General features: G+C 39.2%; 2 protein-coding genes across 8 annotated transcripts in view; one reads left to right on the top strand and one right to left on the bottom strand.

Annotated features, from left to right (window-relative positions):
* Positions 1-16,696, bottom strand: part of RUNX2 (RUNX family transcription factor 2) — a 151,563-nt gene that overhangs the window by 102,301 nt on the left and 32,566 nt on the right. The window lies entirely within an intron of this gene.
* The window catches only part of SUPT3H (SPT3 homolog, SAGA and STAGA complex component), a 279,545-nt gene continuing 267,462 nt past the window's right edge, over positions 4,614-16,696 (top strand). For 2 of the 6 annotated variants that reach the window (XM_074861397.1, XM_074861392.1), the window contains exons 1-2: positions 4,768-5,009; positions 14,877-14,971. In XM_074861397.1, coding sequence (XP_074717498.1) covers positions 14,877-14,971 — 95 coding nt within the window. In that variant the 5' untranslated portion in view covers positions 4,768-5,009. Of the gene's footprint in view, positions 4,630-4,767; positions 5,010-5,228; positions 5,281-14,876; positions 14,972-16,696 lie in introns of those variants that run through there. The other 4 variants (XM_074861394.1, XM_074861393.1, XM_074861396.1 and 1 more) reach the window with 4 other exon arrangements.

The following is a 16,696-nucleotide window of genomic DNA, read 5'->3' as shown; positions in this document are numbered from 1 at the left end:
AGTTTTTTTTCAAGTGAATTGACTCATCAGTTAGGAACAAAACTCTGCTTTTATCGTATTTTCTCTTTCATTTGTATGCTGCTTACTTAAGGGTGTGCCTCTGGTGCTGGCTTCTGAGAGGACTGTTAATACATGTGCAAAATGACTACTACAGATTGAAGCTCTTGGTCACAACTGGATTACACCACACAAACTTCTATCTTTAAGATCATGGTGGTACCTAATTCTGTTTCTCCAGGTGGAATTGCCTTAAATCCATTTTGGCACAGAAAACATCATTATTTTCATATTGTGCTAGTCTACTCTCCTGCTTTCATCCATATGAGCCAGGAGTGAATAAGAGTTGGCAACTTCATACTCGACTATTATATTGCAGAGTACACTTTAATCAGCACCCTAATAGCACGCCCAATTAATTGGGACATTTGCCAGCAAACCAATTCACTTCCCTACACTTCAGTGGCTGTAAATGATGGATAAATAGCATGCTTGCTGTTGTCTGTGAGCGTATTTGTTGTAATTAACAGGTATGATTTGCTGTTTGCTGGCATGTGTTTCCTCAGTAGCACTCTGCTCATTTCTGAGTAGGATCCCTGTTCCAGTGCAGTTGCTAAAAATAAATAAAGGACAGATTTCCCTTTCAGTGTTTGCTTAAACGAATGCAGTGCTTTTGTATTAAACAAATAATGAATGTAATCGATGTATTTCTATGTAATGCATTCCTATACGGTTTTGACAATAAAGGTGATAATTTAATTAGCATGCTTCTGTTTTAATTCATATAGCAAACAGGACTTTGCCATACCATGGAATATTTTATAATAAAGGGAGGGATTTCTGCTGCAGCTTTCTAATGCTACCTTTTTCACCAGGGGTTGCATGGTGGTTTGCTTAAAAGTGGTATTTCCTTGAGGGAGATCCACAGAAGTACAATCTATTTTCTGAAACTGGTATATGCTATGATTTACTGTATGCATGTGACATGTTCTCTTATTTGGACACCCTTTGCCAAAGAAATAAAATTGGACACAGCAAACTTTTCTAATCCCTGCATTCCTCACAGATTGCTTTAATGGAGGCTGAAAAAAATTATTGGAAGTAAATGAATATGAAAAGGGAAATGGTATTGGGGAAATCTCAACAAGGGATCTTAAAAACCAGGATGGCCATGGATCAGCAAAGGGTAGAAACACTCATGTAATTAAAGGAGAACATCATTTGTGGGTTATCCGAAAAGAATTGTCCATGTTGGCATTTACTTTGACTTGTTGGCAGGAGGAAAAGAAACCACCCTGTACCACTGCATACGGTTCCTTATTAGTTGTGGCTTCTGCAGAGGCTCCGTCTCTTCTTTGGAGCATGGAGGATTTCTTTCATTACATAATCTGGATTTTTTTTTTTTAAAAAATAGATTAATTATTTTTTTCTCTTGTGTGTGCAAATTCTCTTTGCACCAATGCTTCTATACTGAGGTTATTATGCCAAAGGAATGCAAGCATCTAGAGTAACAATGGTTCATTTTCCTTTAATGACTTTGTCGACAGGATGGAGACATTTTTGTGGTGTGATGAATTCACTCGGTCTCCCGTTGTGTTTTCTCCACATGCTTTGGAAACTCTCTCTCTTGCTCCGAGAATTGTGGCCATCCACTCCAGCAAGAGCTTCATTACTTTATATTCATTGTATTTAAATGACACCCCAGTGGTACTGACCTCCTGGGATGATTGATGTAAATTATATGCTATGTAGGGGAAAATAAAATCTTTTTCTGACTTTTTATGTTCTGCAGAGAAATAAAAAGTGAAAACAAATGACAGAAAATCAGGCCTATTCAAAGTGAAACTTTGTAAGCATTATGGTTTGATCAGACTCCAGTTTGTAAAAGTGCTGAGACAGTTTATAATGACCTTACAATCTGAAAGGTGACCCAAAAAGGGAAAATAATTTTGTATGTGCCCTTTTTTGGTTCTGTGTAATGCATAACAAAAACTTGATCAGATTTTTTTTTTCCTCTCTGTGAAGTTTACTAAGAATTCAGGCTCGAATAGGGAGCAGCCACTGCACTTTTATCAGCTACACAAAAGCACAGTACAAGAAGGGTCATTGTGTTCCTCAGTCCTCTTTCCTCCTGCCTTCTAATAATTTTATTTTTATTGATTTAAGATTTCATAGCCAGCAGGTATCTGTCTTGCTCAATTATTCTGCCAGGAGTTATCACCCATAGAAGTGGCAACGGGGGGAATGCTATTTCATCAGCCCAGCTCATCATTGGGCAGTAACTTCAATCACTTCTGAACTGGTAACCTCTCACTGTGGGCAAAAGGGTTTTGCAGAGCAACAAAATTTATCAGAAAATGTTCTGTCAGTGCTTTTTCAGGCACCTCACCAAGTCACATTGCCTCTATCCAAGCTCCTGGAAGTTACGTATTTCACACTGGACATGCTCAGCCATATTATGCCAGTAATCCCCTTACTAAGATTACCATAAGGAATTGGCATTCTCTATTTTCTATGTTTTCATAATAATCTGTCCTACCAATCGTTATATACATAAAGATATGCATGGTACATATCGTAGAAATATCAGCAATATGTTGCCTTTCCTTCCTCGGTTTAAGGTTTTGGCAAATCACAGAATTTGGCTAAAAACTTGAGTCGCCTCAAGGAAGACTGCAGTACCTTTCATAACTTGACAGAATGCTTTGATTCTCCTTTTGGCCAGGAAAACAGTTATCAATAATCCTACTTTGGCTGGGGGTGCCCAGGTGTCTTAAAATGTATAGAAGGAAGGAATAGTTCAGACCATCTTCCTTGCAGTAATAACTAGACTTTGCTGTGCATGCAAGAATCAGCAGCATGAGGCCTCTGATTCTCAAGGATAATATCTTAGCTGCTTGGTGTATTGCCCTGTTGCTGTCAGCGCTTGGGTGGGTATTGGCTTTACTTTCATAATCGTAAGCAACAGCAGAAGGGAGAGAGGCTGGCAGCACTCGGCAGCGAGCAGCAGAATCGCCTCGTCTTTCTGAAGCTGATGTGGGAGGTGGGAACGGGAAGGAAGCAACGCAAAGGGACTGATAGGGTGTTTATATGAAGTAGTAAGAAGGATGGCGAGTGAATGGTAGCCAAAAAAAAAAAAAAAAAAAAAGGGTAGCAGAAGGAAGCTAAAGGAAAAAGGCAGAAAATAAGATGACTTTATAATAAGCTGGAATTCAGATGGCCCCTAGAGTGTTAAGATCATTGCAGTGGTTGCCAGAGCTTTCTTGTTCCACCTTTTCTTATCCCTCAAAAAAAGAGAAGTAAAATGCTAAGATGAAGTAAAATTATGAAGTCTCTAAGCTGTCAGCTTCTTAGAATGAATCCTAGTAGAAATAATATGGATCATGTTCAGAGTGCAGGCAAGAACTTGAATTAAAGATGGACCGAGGACAAAGCAACAGACAGACTGTAACTTTTGAAGTTATACACCCTGCAACCCTTCAAGAAAAGCAAGGGTTTTGGAGGTGAAGAAAGCACTAACAGTTACTCCATTTACCTTGAATTCCAGTTTATACCACAGTACAAATCAGCCTGTCTCCTAACAAACCTGCATGTGTACTTGCAAATGAGTGGAAGGATCGAACCAAACTCACAAAACCCTACAGTTAGGAGGTGTTGAAGAAAGAAAAGGTTAAAAGAAGAAAGGAAAGGTAGGTTAAATGCTCCAGCTTGCCTAGTCATGAACCTGTCGAGCTGACAGGACACAGGAAGAGGAAAGCCACCACTGCCAGGAATGTGAGTGATTCTGCTTATAGATGGAAGGTATTTCACCACCCCAATGCATTTAACCACCTGGGTATAGAATAGACTATTTCAGTTGGAAGGGACCTACAATGACCATCTAGTCCAACTGCCTGACCAATCAGGGTGGACGAAAAATTAAAGCATGTTGTTAAGGGCATTGTCCAAATGCCTCTTAAACACTGACAGGCTTGGGGCATCGAGCACCTCTCCAGGAAGCCTGTTCCAGTGTTTGACCATCCTCTCAGTAAAGAAATGCTTCCTAATGTCCAGTCTGAACCTCCCCGGGGCATCTTTGAACCATGGTACGGCTAAAGTAGTACAACTACTAGTTGTAGTAAGCATCCACTGGTATTTCCAAGGCAAAAAAAGTACACAGATTAGCTATTATACGCAGCGAGGGGAAGACACTGTACTATTTTCAAACACCTCTACAGTGCTGCAGAGACGAGGGTGCGCTGGTACCTGCACCGAGGCCAGACACCTGTGTAAACGCACACACCCCCTGCTAGGGGGGATCCAGCCTCCTCTCCCCAAACCCTGCCCGGTTTTTAGCACCCGGAGCAGCCCTGAAGCCTCCTACCGCCACCCTCCAGCGACTCCCGGCGTCGAGGAGGAAGGGGGATGCCCATGGCCGCGCGGGCCCTCCCCTCAGCCGCCAGGCTGCACCTGCGGGAGGCGGGCCGGGGACCGCGATCCCGCGGAGGGCTGAGGGAAGCGGCGGCGGCGGCGGGGAGGAAGCGGCGGCGGGGAGGAAGCGGCGGCGAGTCCCGCCCCGGCCCGGCTCCACCCCTCGCCCTGGGAGGCGGCGGCCGCCACACAGCAGATGGAGGCGGCAGCGCGTCGCGGCCGGTGTGTGGCGGAACCGGCCCCTCCCCGCCGCGGGCGGCGCCATTTTGCCCCCCCTCGCAGCCTTGTGCGCCTCAGCGCCGGAGCCGCAGCTGCTGTGGCGGGGGGGGGGGGGGGGAACCGGGGACGGGGGGAGGGAGAGCGAGGCCGCTGTTTTTCGTCCCCCTCATTTCGTGCCTCGGTCCAGGCAGCGCGTGGGGGGGGAAGGGACGAGGCTCAGTTCCTGCCCCTCGCTTTCCCTTCTCGGATAGCCGCACACGGGGTGGGGGGAACTGGGCACCACCACGCCAGGCTGCTCCTACCCTCCTTCCTTCCTTCCTCCCCTGCACATCTCAGCCTCCTCCTCATCCATCCATCCATCCATCCCCGGGGTGAGCCTTTAAGTGAGTCACCAGCGAGGGCACGCAATTGACAATGTGTTGCTGCTAACTAACTTAGCAGGGCTGCTCATGTTTTGGGGCCTTCAGAAATATTAACCTCGCGGATTCCCGTCAGCGATACCTGTGAAGCGCTGCTTGGCGGGAGGGGGCGGCGGGGGGTGCCTGTGGGCGCGGGGGGGCTTCTGCTAACTCCATCTATGTTCGCGGTTTTGCGTTTCGTAGGTCGCGCTGGCCAGATGCGAGCAGCAGCGTGCGAAGCGTAACCGCCGTGGGGGTATGTGGCCCGCAGCCTTGGGAAGGGGCTCCTCCGCCTAAAGCCATCTGCTCTGGTATCGAAGCCAAGGTGCTGAGAAGCGGCCCTGCCTTTGACCCAGGCAGCGATGCTGCCTGGTACCTGGCCGCCAGCTCGCTCCCAGCCTCCTGACCATGGCGATTTTGGGTGGAAGCGCTAGACCTGGGCTTGCTCGCTGTCGGGAGGTCACAGCGAGCAGCTTTCCCCATGTTTCGCTCTTGCGTGGGTTTTCTCGTGGGTGCGGTATTGTTACACACGGTGGACCCTGCCCTGTTCGTTCTGTTGTCTTGCAGCTAGCCTTGAAGGTGTTTCTAGAACTTTTCTTTTTAAATTGTAGACTTAAAATTTTGGGATGGTGGCCAGGCTTTGGCCTGCAGTATGCCATGTATTGTTGGGTGTTGTTAATTTCTTCTTTTTGCTCTGATGCTGTGAAATGTCAGTAGTTTGTAATTTTTATCTGGAGGAAGTTGATTTTATTTGTTTTGCACAAACAGGTGTGGTGGTTTATTAATAGGAATCCTGTAATAATCCATATAGAAATTATTAGTCCTTACAGAAGTTACTGGTAAATGCTAAAAACCTAGGAATAACAGCTAGTCCAGAAGAATACTTCTCTGTGTAGGCTTTAAGTGGTTTTGCCACTTACTAAGAATATTTTTATATGTCTTATGTACAGATCAACTGCTTGTAAGTTCCTCGAAACTATACAAATGAATGCTTTGCAGTCTATGAATGCAAAGCACAATATACATGCAAAATATACTCTGCATGTGAAGGGGAGGTAAGAACCTGACGTTGCGGACAACCAAGTTTGCTGTGCAGAATTAGTATTAATGATTTATTGCGAGACATTTGATTTCCTAAGAGTGAATCTCTTTCAAGGTTTGCAGTGGTGTTGGTGATATGCTTAAATTTTCTTTTGAAGTCTTTGATCTAACTCCCACATCATTCTCTTTCTTGGTACAGGCCTCTCTTTCCCTTTGGCTTATTTGGCACAGTGCAGTGCACTCTCCCTTTCTCCCTTTTTGCATATCTTTATTCATTGTTGGCCAGATTCAAGTGGCATGGAAGGCACTGTCAGTCTTTCTGTTAACTTTGGTGGATTTTGCACAGGCTCGTATTTGCATGTTACTAATATGCAAATCAGATTTTATTTATTTTGGTTCCTTTTTGTCTTGTGTATTGTTGCTGTCTAGATGGGAATACTGATGTTAACAGTAGCATTTCCAGCTGTAACAGTATTTAAGCTTTTCCAAAAGCCCCATCTCTGTGAGTCTTATGAAGGCGTGAAAATGTTAGTTTTCATTTAGATAAAGAAATTCTTAGCTGTGATGATTCTGAAGAAGAGCTTAAGTTCTAACCAGAATATGCAAAAAAGGCAGGAGGAAAAAAATCAAAGTCATGTCTCTGAGAAGTAAACTAGAAATCCTTTTATGCTTTACTGGCATTTTACTTGTGATTTGCAAATACATGTATTTGGAAACAGTGCTTAAGGTTTAACAGGATTCAGTAGCCTTTAGATTATTTGCTAAGCCTCTGAGTGTCATAACCAGCAGAATTACTCTCCTGGGCTCAATTCTGAATAACATAGAATGGAGCTGTCTGAAATTTGATTAGTCAATTAGTAACTTGTCAGCATAAGCAAGCTGTAATTTGGTAAGCTACAAGTGTTTTAAGAATTACTTACATATAATAGTCTAGAGCAACACTGAACATTGTTCATGTTGTTACTGCCATTCTGATGCGATGCCCTCAAGCAATGAGACCAGCTAGACAGTGTCTTTCTAGGTCATTATTGCAAGGGTGTTCTAAGGCATGAGGCCAAACCCAAGCAGTGTAATTATACCATAGAAACTAATTGAGTTGATGTACTTGTTGTAATTGTGAAATATCCAAATGTGTAGATACACAAAGTATGTAAAGAAAAGTAATCTAGTTAGGCCTATGTTCTCATGGAACCAGGCAGTAGTGACTCAGTTATGAGTTTATCTGGAGCTGATCAGAAAACTGCATGTCAAAGGTACTGAAAATTATATTGATTTGATTTGTAATCTGTGTTTCAGATAATTGGCATTTGTAGTGCTACATGTAAACATTATTAATTTGACGTAATCTTAGTAAGTGTTCATTTGCAAGCTAATGCAGAATAAATTTCTACTTATAAATAATCTGGCTTTTCTCTACCCCTGTATTTTGCATACTTTTGAAGTATTACGTTTGATTACAGACATGCACACAGTCAGCTGCAAAGTTTCTAGTTCACACAGCTCCTTAAACTGTCATAGAAGAAGTAACAGTAATGGTAAAAAGAGGCCAAGAGCTTGTATGAGAGAGGGGATTTGAAGCACCTAGATATTAGCCTAACTTGCTAGTTAGTGTCTCTCAGGTAAATCATAAGAATTACCAATACAGCTTTCCACTGTTAAGTGCTTTTAAAAATCGTGTGCTTAAGTAGTGAAGAAAAATGTGTATTTTCAAATAAACAATACATTTTAGCAGAAACCTATTGGACATCACCCGTGACCTTGAGATCTCTGGAAGGGGTTGATGTCCTGAATGTTACTAACTTATTGTTAGACCTACTTCTCCAGAGCTAATTTTATGGTGGTAACTTAAATTAAAGTCATGGCTGTTTTTTCTGTAGTTTTCCTTGTGTCAGTGTTGTGCAGATAAGCGACAATAGAGGTAGATGTTTTCTGCTCTAGAGAATTCAGACTTACGATGGCAAGCAGTGATTTCAGAAAGGAGAGGAACAGTTCAACAGTAAGAGTTGGAGAAAATTCTTATAATCTCGGCTATGTATTTGGCTCGTCATTCTTGACTGGGAATTTTTGATACGTATATTGATGCCCTAACTTGAGGGCAGCAACAGGGCAAAGTATGAAATTCCTGATATGCCGGAATGCTCAATTAATGTCAATGTGGAACTATATTATGAAATTATTTTAATTGTATTTCAAATAGCGAACTAAACACAGCTCAGGGTGATATGGAAGGAGGAGGACTGATGTGATCAGTGTGATAGGTTGGAAAGATAGTATCATCTTGAAAGCAGTTGAACAAATGAAGGCAGGTGAAGGTCTAGAGAGAAATCATACCTAGGAAAGTATAGTTTAAAGCTGATAGTAAGAAGGGGTAAACTTGGCTCTGCTTTACAGAGAATCCAGCTGCATTAGCAGAACCTTGAATTTGGATGGAACTAAAGGTAGATGGGAACCATGATGACTAATGGATTTGCTTGTTGGCAAACGAGCAGTAAAGCATACTGGCAGAACTAACTTGACATCTGCATATTCATACAGGGATGTTTTACTCTTCAGAAAAAGCAAAATACTGAGTAAGTTACAGTTCGGGGTCTGTTCGTCTTTGCATGCTGGAGTCAAGTAAGTAAGTTCCTAATGACTTGAAGCCTTTTTTTGACACAGGACTTGCAAGCACACATTATATTTGCTTCACTGAAAATTGTCAGTGGTTACTGCAGGAAGGTCATGGCGCTAGATTGCACGTCTACACAATTACTAAATAATTGGTATGGAAGATTCAGAATGCTACTAAAATAATGCATTTTGAAAAAGTAATTGCTATTCCAAAGTAAGTTACAGGAGCCAGATTCTGGAAGCTGTGGAAACTTTGCTCTTAGTTCCAGGTTGTCTGGTCTTTACCCTGTTTTGCTAAAGCATTTTTAGGAAGGAAGAAAAAAGTCATTGGTACTTAATTTGCAGTGCCATTAACTGCCAAATGTGGCATGGAGTTCTGCAAAAAGTGCTGCACATTCATTTTAGAGGGAAGTGGGCATATACGTTATATTCATTTTCCCTGCTTTCTTGGTTAAAAATAATCACTTCTGGGGCTCACTTCAGAGCTCTGATTAGACTTGAGTTAGAAACTCTGAGAGAAGTGTTTGTAAACATCTCCAGATGTGGAGGCATACCTCTCCTGTAAGATGATTATGCTGTATGTTTCTCAGTCTCAAATAAAATAGTCACATCTGTGTATTAATATTCTTTCAGTAGTCCAGACCATTCTGTGGTCTGTTTCAGAAGGGGCTTAAATAACTGTCATGTCTTAACCCATGGATGGACAAATAATAGCTTAAAACACAAGGACAAGCAGAGTCATTTCAAGTGAAATACAGTGGTTGTTACACAGAATAGAGTCAGGAGTTTATGCTTTAGTCTGTAGTTGGTTAGTGACTTTTTTTTTCCTGCAAAGTCAGTGAGAGAGTTCTGCTTGTTTACTGCTTTCATTTAAGGTCTTTGGTAAAATTAATGCGCAAAGATACTTTTTTATGAGATGTAGAAATGACCATTAAGGATTATTTTATCTCCAGGGATGTTGAACAAGACAGTTTTAAAGATAAAATCAATAATATGCGTTTTATTCTTTGAACCAAAACCTATGCCTACATGTATTTGAAAATTTGTTTTACCCATTGTTACCGGACATGTATGTTTCTTCTGTAACTTCTAAATGGGAATGAATCACTGGATTGCCTTATAAATGGAAAGGGAGAAATGATGTTCAGTTGTATTTCTTGTATTCGTGTGGGCTTTCCAAGCATGTTTCGTTCCAAGAAAGAGTGTTATGGTTAAAGATGAGATGCTTATTTGTCTGGGTGGTGAAAGCTGGGCTGTGCATTGACAGCTATAAGATGAATATTTCTTTCTGGTATTCACTTTAAAATAAAACTATCATAACCATCTAGTCTATCAGGTAATAAATGCAAACAGCAGAAGCAGATGTGATGTGTTATCCTTAGCATGAATAGCACATGCATTCCACTTTGTGATACTTTGTTAATTAATTAAAAAAATGAAAGCAAGCTGAGATTGCATCCCTAGCTTTGAACAATATGATTGTGTGCAGACCTGATGCAGATGTATCACTGCCTGCCCGCAGATTGCTTCTAATCCTGGATTTGGTCTGGCTGTTCCTTGAAAGTTTGTGCCTTTGCTTTATCTGCTTGGCTTTTAAGAGGCTGTGTTTAGGGAATATGGAAGTTATTAATTTTATTGCCCATAAGCAAAGCCCTTTCTTAACTGTTGCACAAGAAGCTGATTTTTTTGGATGTGAACAGTTTAGAGGATGATAAAGGAGTTTGATTATACACTTTGAATCACTTATTTGTTTTAAAATCGAGGTATCCTTGCACTGTGCTTATCTGAGACACTTTAGAATGTTTCTAGTTCCAGCTTGCTTGAACAGCTCAGGAGAATTTAAGGACTTAGTGTTTTAATTTTCAGTTATTCCATGCTACTGGGAGAGTTGGGTGATCAGCAAAACAATATGTGTACTACAGAATTTGGTTATGGGTTATTTTACTTATTTATTATAATTTTGAACAAACACTTAGAAAGCCAGTCTTGTGTGTGTTCAGTGGGGTTTATGGTTATGTTTTTGTTTTTTAAAAGAAGTACACTAACAGAACTCTGTATTTCCTGTAGTTAATTAAGTTCTTAACATCTCCAATCCTAGAAGGCTGTTCTCTTACACTCTCTTGTCTGCTGGTGAGGCCATGCGTGCAGTAAAATACTCAGTGGTAACAGACTGGTTAATCTAATTACTCTGAAGTAGAGGGTGTGAAAACAAACGCATTAGTTTTAATTTTGTGTTAATTCATAGTCATCTTGGCTTTTATTTCCTTCCTGGTTTGTTTGGGTTTATATAAATGAAAATATGTCAGTCTTTAAATTTTTGCATGGTTTCAGGTTATATGCAAAATGTATTTATGAAAGGCAAGAAAAGAGGACTGATGCAGTAACCACATTAGATGTATGTTTGATGCATTAAGTCATAATAACAGTAAATTCTACTCTACTGTGTTACTTAATGTAAAAATTTATGCAGGGACACCGTTTTTCTTGGTAATTCTGCACCGTCTTTAGCCTGTAACAGAGACATCAGATAAAAGCTGTGAGAATCCACTTTTGTTTTTAAACTGACCCAGTTTAGAGTTACGTCCTTTTTTTGCATGTGTGTGAAGTGGAATCTGTAGTAATGTTTGCTCTTCCTGATTGAGTTTGTATCAACTATTGCACAGATGTATTGGAGGGCTGTTCTGTAGCGACTGGATGCACCTTTCTCTTAGACCTTCCTGGGGTATTTTGGCAGTGGTGGCTGGTGAAAGTATTTGAGTCATATTTCAGAAGACAGAGTTGTTGACGTGTGTGTATGTGTGTGTATATATATATATTTTAAGCCTGCGTATGTATATCGCAAATGATATGAAATATCTTGGAGATTTGGTGCTCTACAGTTACGGGCTAAATGTATAGCCTGTAAATTAAATTCAGGTTTTAGAAGCAGTAGAATTTCAATTCTCGTACATCTCTCAACTGGATCTTGAATAAATTAGATGGGTTATACAGATCACTTATTGATTGTACAGGCATCAGTGTGAGTCAGTAGTGCTTGGTAATTTCAGAGTGGATATGAAGGATGGCTATGAATTGAAAGTTTGCCCAGGTATCTTACTTCAGTGAGAAGGTTGGGTTTGAACTTAACAAGAAATTACTTAGAATTTGTTTCCCACAACTGAGAACTTTGTTCTGCTGATTAATATGGAACAAGTGCTGTTTTCTGTTGTGACTTTCTAATGTAAAAGACACTGAGATTACAGCAGATGCTTTTAAATATTCATATTCATGATTATATATACCTTTTAATGTATATTTTTTTATTTTACATTTGATTACAATATTTTACTTATGGGAACAGAATTTGTAAAAGCTGGACCTGTTTGGATAGGAGCTCATAATTACTAGTCCAAATAGTGTTAATCAGAAGTTATCTTCTCCTTACTAGAGTTCATGATTAAAATACAGCATGTTGAAATAATCTGTGACCTAATCCGAACATCTGAATTAATTTTGTAGGATATGGCAAACAGCTGGATTTCAGTTTGGAGCTAAAACAAGTACAGTGTATTGACCCATTGAAGATTACAGTAGGCTTTTCAGTTCCATGTTAGCTTTACTTATTGAAGAAAATTGATTTGAGAGTGCTTCTTCTTTTGAATCATTTTTTTTTTTAATGTCCGGAAGAAAGGAAATGGAACATACGGACGATGGGACTTTGATGTGTAAAGAAGTTAATTATCTAAACCATCAAACAAAACATGGGCTGTGGAAGTAATTATTGTAAAGGGTCTGACAAAGCCTGACAAGCTGCTGGGTTTTTTATGTCAAGAAAATGCTGTACACCTGCTTGATTTGAAAGTTAAATCATTCGGTTGCAGTAGGAAGACCAAGTTTTTGGTGAAGTAGTAGCTGATAAGCTTTCAGCTCTCAAACCTACTGGTACTTACACAGATGTACAGCCCTTCAAGTTTTTTTAATTAAACTGTTCTTGTTCACTTGGAGGGCAGGAACCTTAAAAAGATTTTACTCCAAAATAGGACATGTGTGAATCACAAATGTTTATGGTGTGAGGAGGCAACTGTGCAATTGTGTTCCATGTTTTTTGGGAATTTCTTTATAAGTTAGCAGAACAGAACCTCACTGATAAAGCAAAAGGTCTGCTATGGATGTTCAAAGAAAGTAGTTATATGATTTAAATGATAGAGCTAGTTTAAAAAAAAACCCAACAAACACTTAAAAAAACCTTAGGTCTTTGTATGTTATTCTTTTTTTAAACTTTATGGCACATATGATTGATATGTTTCTGGATTTTTTTTCTACGGCTGTTTTAGAAAGTATTAACGGAGGTATTTCCCTAACTACTTTCTCTAGGGTCCGGGTAAAATACAGAATTTACAGTGTATTAATTTATATTTAAGAATATTGGTACTGTGGTATTGGTTATAAATATATAGCTACTAAAATTAACCATAATCAATCCCAATCAAATAATGAACAGTAAAATACATATAAATTTCCCAGTCTTTGGGCTGTTCCTGGTACGTGGGTACCATTTCAGCTTCCTCTTCACTCCCTTCCATGTGTACATAGAGCTTTCCTAGAAACGCTGTCACCTTCTTTCATGTTATAGATGTGTGGGTTTTTTTAAACTCAGTAATTTGACTGTTTAGATTATATGACTCTTTGGTAACTGTTGATTATGGCAGTATCCTGCCAACACTTAAGCCTGGTGTGTAACTACTCGTGATTAAAATCAGACTTTAGTGGGAGTAAACTTGTGATTAAAGTTGCACATGTGCCTAAGTGCTTGCAGGATGGGGACTTAAATTAGAATCTGCTTGAAGATGAACAGAAGTCTGTGAAAATCTACTTGAAAGCATTAATAAAAAAAGTAAACTTACATCTAAATGCATAAACTTCTCATTTTTGTTGCTCATCCATATGCTGTTATGCCATTGAAAGCACTAATTCTTTTGTTACTTTTTGAAGGTATCTTACATGTTATGTTTAGAGTATTGCAAGTTTTCTTAAACCAACGCATAATATTTGTGATCGATTGCAATGCTTTTAATGGTGTTTAACATAAATCTGGTCACGTGCTTTTAGATTGTCTTTTTAGAAAAGAAATCTATCTTAACTTCAGAAGTTTGAAGTGGAGAAAGGTAGGATCTCTTTAGAGGTCTTGGAGCAGAGCAAGCTGTATTAACATACGGTTTTCATTGTCATTACTACTGCCACTACTAATAGTACAAGAAATGAGCAGTACAACTCAGCTGTTACTAGTGTGCAGCAAACTAGAAGAGGAAGGTATGTAGTGGGAATATATCCTGTTTATCAGGAGACTTACATAGTGTGTTCAGTTCTTTATTAGAAAATTTCTTGAAGGGAAAAATGAAACTCCCTCCTAGATATTTATGGAGTCTTCCATAATTAGATAGCTTTTGATTTTTTTCAGTCTCTTAGTAAATTATTTTAAAAAGTGAAATTGTTTAGGCAAGTCAAATGCCTTAATTCAGAGAAAAATGTAGACGTGCTAATTACTTCATAGAATAAGAGTAGAATTGTCCTGGGTTTGGTTTGGAGTTTTTTAATGAGAAATTTGTATAGAAAAGCTGTAAAATATCTTATATAGATAGTACCTTCAGTCATATAAGTATTATGATGTTCAGGTCCCACTCTTTCTAATGCATTTCTGTTTTAAAGGCTTAAGTAATATGTGTACATAAAGCTGGTGTTTTGGAAAAGAAGCTTGTGATCTCAGTGCTCATCAAGTTTTATCTGGCTTTTTCTGAGATTCTGTTTTACTCCTCTTAGTCTCAGTGGAGATGGTATGGATGGGATGTACTAGTGCTTAGGATACTGCAGGATGGATATAGGAGTATGTTTCAGGTAGCAAGATACTGGTGCCTGTGAATACCATGTGTTCCAGAATAACAGTGTTTTTATCTTAACTCTTTTCCCTTGGTGCTCCTAGGGTACCTCTAAATGGTGTTTTCGAAAAGAGTGCATGTTTCCAATACTTCAGTTACAGTAAACATCAACTCTTCTGTTTTCTACAGTGTCTCAGATAGGCTTCTTTTTTGCATGCAGAGCTTTTACATTTAAGTCTATCCCAAATAGCTTTTCTTCCCCTTTGAATAACTAGGGTGAAACGTACATGTGTGCTCTTTAAAATAAAAGTAAAGTGTTGTAAGTGCTGTTATGTCTTTGTTTCCTTAGATGAGCAGCACTGTGGCTAGCCCGATGTCAACAATTGCCTCGTCAAGCAGTGGAAGAAAATCGACAAGCTTTACGCCTGAATTGCAAAGTATGATGTAAGTAATCAGTCAAAATATCTGCTAGTATCTGCATTTTGTATGCATTTTTAGCTGGTTTCTTAGAATGTGCATGTAAGGGTGATGGGGGGGAAAGAAGAGCAGGTATTAGTAACGGAACTGTTAGTGTTTTACTTCCGATTTGTAAAACATTCAGAGGTGACTTGGATAAATAGAAAACACATCCTGTATTGAAAGAAGAGAAAATCCTGCTGAGTAAAGAAATGCATTTTTAATGCTACTTTAGAAGTCTTTAGAGACCTATATTTCTCAGTCCTTCATCAAAGAATGCTAAGCTTCCTGTTGTCATATATACTTATTTAAATAAATATTTTGTGTTGACATCTTTCAGTGTTAATACAGAGAGGTACACTGCTGCGATCATAATATTGCTGATGAAATTAAGATACGGAACGCTTGTAAATAACTGGGTTTTGGCAGATAAGAAGTTACTTGTTGCTGTAAATTAACAGTAGATCTTAGAAACCCAGTGCCAAGCTGTGATATTGTATGACTTTGTAGATTATAACTTCTAAAACCTTGGATGTTATTTAAACAGGTAGGTTTTGTCATTCTTAAAGATACTTGCATAATCAGAATGATTCCTTCTGTAGAAGTATTTATCTTGACCTACTACACTGGGCTGACTGCAAATATTAATTTTGTAGAAGTGCAACACATTCATTAGAAAGTTTGACCTGCCACTACACAGCATTTTTTTTCCCCTTTCTATGTGTATCCAAGACACTTTACTGTCAGGATGGGGACAAGGGGGAAGTAATAAGCTTGTTTCTGTGTGGTTTTGTGCTCCTGATTTATCAAACACTTTAAAGAATATTTCAACCTAGAGCTAAAAGAAATTTAACCTCTAAGGCTGCAGAGAGAGAGCTAGACTGCAGTGGCTCATGTCTAAATCATACATTTAAAAAAAAATATGATTGTGAATATTACTTATGGAGCGGGGGTAGAGGATGCACGTTTGCCAGTTGCTGAGGTCAGCAGCACATAAAAGGAAGCTTTGCTTTATGAAGTCTTGCAAAAGTATCTTAAAGGATTTTTCTCTGTGTTCATTTGTCAGAGTTGAAAATGAGATGGAGAGAGCTAGTCACAGAGTACTGAGACATAAATCCATGGTTTCAAAAGACAGTGGTAATCATTGACTATTTTCATTAAAGTCTCGGCTCTGGAAGGCTGTCCAGGATGTTGTTTAAGATAGGATGAGGTAAAGAAAAATGAATGTAAGTTGGAATTTTGGGCTACTGATCTTTACTTTGGCAAGATCATTGAAAACACTTAATATTTGAAAGCTTTACTGTGTTGCTTCTTTTTTAAATTATTTTTAAATCAGCTATACATAAATGAAAATAGCTGCAGCATCTACCTTCTGACCCATAGGTAGATAACTACATTTTGAAACAGGGGAATCTTATTTATTAAAATTACGAGTGTGTCCTGACTGTTACCAGGATACTGTCCTTTTGATCATTTTACTCTAGGTCATTAATCATTGACTATCTATTAATTTGTTTGCATGTGGCTTTTAATATATTACCTTGTGCGAGTTAAAATGTTTGGATAGTCTTATCTGAAACGTTCTACTCTCCTCCTTCCCCTTTCCATTGTGTTAGAGGTGAAGATTAGGATAGGAAGAATGGTAAAGCTTTATGTTTGTTTATATATTTATAAACACGTATAAATACATATAAATGTTTTTTTTTTTTTCTG

This window comes from Strix uralensis, chromosome 3 (assembly GCF_047716275.1).
Source record: "Strix uralensis isolate ZFMK-TIS-50842 chromosome 3, bStrUra1, whole genome shotgun sequence".
NCBI classification, from domain to species: domain Eukaryota; kingdom Metazoa; phylum Chordata; class Aves; order Strigiformes; family Strigidae; genus Strix; species Strix uralensis.
Note: the sequence above shows the minus strand (reverse complement) of the source record. Positions and strands in the feature narration are given on the sequence as shown.